The sequence below is a fragment of the Dipodomys ordii genome, unplaced genomic scaffold, assembly GCF_000151885.1.
Source record: "Dipodomys ordii isolate 6190 unplaced genomic scaffold, Dord_2.0 Scaffold1, whole genome shotgun sequence".
Taxonomy (NCBI): Eukaryota; Metazoa; Chordata; class Mammalia; order Rodentia; family Heteromyidae; genus Dipodomys; species Dipodomys ordii.
In genome coordinates, this window is record NW_012267217.1 from 24,228,936 (window position 1) to 24,234,428 (window position 5,493).

The following is a 5,493-nucleotide window of genomic DNA, read 5'->3' on the forward strand; positions in this document are numbered from 1 at the left end:
GTGTGTGTGTGTGTGTGTGTGTGTGTGTGTGTGTGTGTGTGTGTGTGTGTGAGAGAGAGAGAGACAATTCAGAGTCTTCTGTTCTTGCTTGGCTTTTTCTTTTAAGGCTGATGCTCTGTCACTTGAGCCATGCCTCCACAGCTGGCTTTTTGCTGATTAATTGGAGATAAGAGTCTTTTGATTTGTCTGCCTTTGAACTGTCATCCTCAGATCTTTGTGTGTGTGTGTGTGTATGTGTGTAGGTGTAGGTTTTGGGGCTTGAACTCAGGGCCTCAAGCTCTTGCTTAGTTGTTGTTGTTTTGGTTGTTGTTGTTGTTCAAGGCTGGCACTCTGGCAGTTGAGTTATGATGTTCAGTTCTGGAAAGTAACCTTTAGTGTTTTGTATGTTTGTTTTTTGGTGCCAATACTGGAGCTTGAACTTAGGGCCTCGTGCTCTCAGTTGGCTTTTTTGCTTGAGGTTGATATTCTACCAGTTGAGCCACACTTCCACTTCCATCTTTTAAAATTTTTTATTTTTACTTTTTATTTTTTGTCCATCCTGGGGCTTGAACTCAGGGCCTGCGCATTGTCCCTGAGCTCTTTTGCTCAAAGCTAGTGTTCCACCACTTAGAGCCACAGTGCCACTTCTGATTTACTGGTAGTTAATTGGAGGTAAGAGTCTTATAGACCTTCCTGCCTGAGCTGGCTTTGAACTTTGATTCTCAGATCTCAGTCTCTTGAGTTGATATGATTACAGGTGTGAGCCACCAGCGCCAGGCTTATTTTTTTTCTAATTTGTAACTTGTTGCCACTTGTTTCTTAATGTAGATTTACTGAGGTGTGAGATAATGAGATAGTCTTAAGATTGTGGCAGAGGTTTTTTTTCCCCCCTAAATATTATGAAGTTTTTTAAACCCACCATATGGTGATAGGATTCTATTTATTGCAGAAAACACAACAAAGAGCCATATGTTAAGGTTTACTCTAAGTACTGAATTTGATAGAGGGTCTTTTTCATTTCATTTCATTAAGCCCAAGATCAAGGCACTAGGTATTACTGTGGCGTGGCTTGGCAGTTCTTTGTACAACTACTTAAAGATTGAAAGAAATACATAATGGGTATTAGAGATATTTCATGCTTTGTTTTCTTTAGTTTGGCAAAGCTAAGCAAAGCAACATTCTGTTTTAAACTATCAATACTTGCTATCTTCATGTTTAATCCTCTAACCTCTTGACTAACATTATATCTTATTGCATTTGAACATCAATGAGACCTCAGTTAATACTTTGCATAGATTCTAGTTAGTCTGGAGGTTGAAGGGTAAATATGTCCTCTTGGTGTTTTCTTCTTGGCTGACACATTAGTTTATTCACTCTGCTTCAAGTGGATAAATTTCTTTGTCAGCCAAGACCTTAACAAAGAAGCTGGGTAAGTATGTGGATAACATAAGCAAAACTATTTTAGATATTTAAAAGTATTATCTGAGTATTACCAAAAGTAAAGCAGTGAAATTTTATAGTGTATCATTTTTCTTCTTATTCTATGAAGGGATAATTGAGATGAATAGCATTTTGTAATTTTAACTTCTGGAAAATAACTGTGTGAGGACTATAGCATCACTAGTGCGCATCTCACCCTTGGCCGGTCCTGGAGATGACTTGGTGAAGATGAATGCCTTCTGTTTTACAACAGTAGAGAGCTTGCGCATGTTACACAGGGCTTCTCTGTTGAAACTGTACATGTTCACTGGATGAGTAATTTTGTTTCACAGATGCAGCATTTAAAATCCTGAATCCTATGACTGTTCCGAGATTTTTTAGGCTGAATAGCAACAATGCCTTGATAGAGTTCTTGTTGGAGGTGAGAAGGAGTCTGTTTCATTGGTGGTGGGTACTAAGCCACATTCTTTACATGTCCACAATTTCTTGGCATGTAAAAAAAAACAAACAAAACAGGAGGAAATTGTCATCTTTTGTTTTTAGGGTACTCCTGAGATAAGAGAACATTATCTTGACTCTAAGAAAGATGTAGACCGGCACCTGAAATCCGCCTGTGAACAGTTTATTCAGCAGCAGACCAAGCTATTTGTTGAGCACCTCGAGGAGTTCATGACAAAGGTACAGATGGAGTTATCTCCTTGTGAAGGCATTTACATTCTTCCCTAGCTTTCCTTTTGACTTGCTCCCTGGTGAAAACTCACTGGCATAACCAGACAGTAAGCCCATGCTTTAGTGACTCTGTTTAGGAAATCACTGTTTCCTGCATTGGAAGTTTTTGATTTGTTGACTTCTAGGTATGCTGTAGAGTTTTAGTTGTGAGGGGGAAGAGCACAAATACTATAGAGGTATTTTTGTGCTATCTACATTATGAGTTATCTGCATATGGGCAGGGACTCAGCGCTGTCTGGTAACCTCCCCTACTATTGGGCCTGTGTGGCAGCAACCACAGTCTGTATGTCAGAATTTGCTACTACTTAAATGGGAGATTTTTCTTACTCTAAATGCTAATTTCATTTTTCTGGATAATTGAGAATTGAAGGTTTTCTATTGACATGTTAACTGCTAAATATACACATTAAATATAAGGAGATACTATAGCCAGACTTACATCGCTTGAGCAAGATAGATAGAGAAAGATAGATCATGGCTATTTTGACATTCTTGCTTCATTCCAATTATTATTTTTTAAAATTTTATTGTGTTGTAATTCAATCTAATTTTTTTTTGGTTGGTTGTGGGGCTTGAAGTCTGGGCCGAGCTCTTTAGCTCAAGGCTAGTGCTCTACCATTTGAGCCACAGCGCCACTTCTGATTTTCTGGTGGTTAATTGGAGATAAGAGTCTCATGGACTTTCCTGCCTGGGCTGGAACCGTGACCCTCAGATCTCACCCTCCTGAGTAGGATTTGCAGGTGTGAGCCACTGGTGCCTGGCCCGATCTAATCATTTAAAAAATAAAATAAATGCCATTACTCAGGCTTTAAAGATGTTTTAAAGTCTTCAAGTGAACTTTCATTAAGTCTCTTTTGTTTACATCAGACTAATGTTAGAGGTTATCATATAAAAAATAAAGATATGGTAGCATTTTCTCTCAAATTGGATGCATCTTAACTGGTTAACTGATTAGACAGGATGTGTCTGGAACAACAAAGACACAACTGTACAGGTTGTTCATTAAGAGCTTGATGCTGGTTATCAGCTAGTGTGCCTGCAGCCTGTGGTATAGACGGAAGATGCCAGTAAAAAATAAGAAAAACAAGCTAGCCACCAGTACCTCACATCTGTAATCCTAGCTACTTAGGCTGAGATCTGAGCATTGCAAATTAAAGTCAGTGTCGGCAAGTTATGAATCTTGAACTCAGGGACTGGGTGCTGTCTCTGACCCTTTTCATTCAAGGCTAGGCTACGTTAGCCACAGCACCACTTCTGTGGGTTTGAGTAGTTTATTTGAGGTTAGAGTATCATAGATTTTCCTGCCTGGCTGGCTTTGAACCCTAGGTTTTGACTTTTTAAAAAAGAGTGTAAGTACTGTTTATAATAAACAGATAAATGACCATTTTTACTAAAATTATCCTCATAGAAAAGTAGTTTGTAGATAGTAATATGATTTGGGGGAGAACATTCACCTAATACTGGTGGAAAGTATTGTAGATGAATATTGTATAATGTCAGAGCAGAATGAATCTTGTGAAGTCACCAATTTGATTGTAAGGAAATCTACGATTGAAGGGTTATTCTAAAACAGCAGAATTTTTCTTTTTCTTTTTTTTTTTTTTGGGTCCGGTCATGAGGCCTGAACTCTGGGCCTGGGCGCTGTCCCTCAGCTCTTCAGCTCAAGGCTAGCGCTCTACCACTTGAGCCACAGCGCCACTTCCGGCTTTTTGCTTTTTGCTTATGTGGTGCTGAGGAATCGAACCCAGGGCCTCTGGCTTGCAAGGCAAGCACTCTACCACTGAGCCACCTTCCCAGCCCAACAGCAGAATTTTTCTAAAAATAAAGCGAATCACAATTCACTAATAGAGTTGTCCAAATTGATATTAGTGTGCATTTGGTAAGTCTGGCATAACTCTGGTTATACGTTTTAAATGTCCCTAGTCACTAAGAACACTAAAAGGAAACAGATTTCTATAGAAAATCTTCTAATTTGGAATTATATAATGGTTCTCCAGGGATGTGCAATACATATATAGAAGGGATCCCTAGACAGCAGTTCATGGAATTTTTTTTTCCTGTGTAGCTCAGGTGTAGTCTTAAGTAGGACCATCATTCAAAAATAGTAGTAAGCTTAAGAGAAAGAGCAGAGAACTTGGGCCTGGACTCCCTTCTACTAGCTAGCTGAAATTGAAGGCAAGTCATTTTTTCCCCACCTCTGTTTTCTAATCCTGCAGGAGATAGCAGTATCTATCCTCCCTGCTTTAGTGGGACTACATAACATCATATGTATGAGTACTCTGTTACTATAAACTGCTGCAGAAATGTGATTTTGTGCTAAAGTACCCACATTTCTTTATAGCTAAGCTAAAAGCATTTCTTTCTGATGGGGACTAGTTTGTCAAAAACTCAGAAGACACACACACACACACAGAATCATTTTCTTTCTAGCACTTTGATAAGATTTTGTAAGTTTATTCTTAGTATTCCCTCTGAAGTGTTTCTAGTTTCCTCAAAAACTATATATTTAAATGTTTCTCATAACAGAATTTGACCTATAAACTTAGTTCTTGCTCCTAAGGAGCTAGTTTTGCTCATTCCCTAGTCTTAAAAAAAAAAAAGGATAAGGTTAATCTAGTTAATACATGGACAAGCAAAACTGAACACAGTTCTCAGAAGAAGAAATACAAATAACTAATAGATGCATGAAGAAATGTTCAATATCCTTAGTCATAAAAGAGTGAGAGTGAAAATCAAAATCACTATTAGATTCTATCACACTCTAATCAGAAAGGCCACCATCAAGAAAACAAACAAATGTCGGAGGGGTTATAAGGGAAAAAGGAATTCTGATAGACTATTGGTAGAAATATAAACTTGTGCAACCACTATGGAAATCAGCATGGACTTTTCTCAAAAACTAAAGGTAGATTTACTTTATAATCTCATTCCATGATTGAGCATACAACCGAAGGACTATAAGTCAGTATATAAGAATACCTTCATATATCACTGTTCAAAATAGCCAAATGGAATCAGCTGTGGTGCCTGACAATAGGTGAATGGATAAAGAGGATATGGTGCACGTATACCATCGACTATACACAGCCATAAAGAAAGATGGAATACCATTTGCAGGATTGGATAGAATTGTAGAACACCAGTTAGATGCCAGTGGTTAATGCCTATAATCCTAGCTACTTAGGAGGCTGAGATCTGAGGATTGTGGTTCAAAGCCAGCTGGGGCAGGAATGTTCGTCAGACTCTTTTTTTTTGGGTCCGGTCATGGGGCCTGAACTCTGGGCCTGGGTGCTGTCCCTCAGCTCTTCAGCTCAAGGCGAGTGCTCTACCACTTGAGCCACAGCG

At 38.8% G+C, this 5,493-nt stretch overlaps 1 protein-coding gene across 1 annotated transcript in view; it reads left to right on the top strand.

The window, feature by feature from the left end:
• Window positions 1–5,493, top strand: part of Cog3 (component of oligomeric golgi complex 3) — a 68,109-nt gene that overhangs the window by 44,968 nt on the left and 17,648 nt on the right. Inside the window, exons 14-15 of the mRNA XM_013010991.1 lie at window positions 1,752–1,840; window positions 1,963–2,097. Coding sequence (XP_012866445.1) covers window positions 1,752–1,840; window positions 1,963–2,097 — 224 coding nt within the window. The remainder of the gene's footprint in view (window positions 1–1,751; window positions 1,841–1,962; window positions 2,098–5,493) is intronic.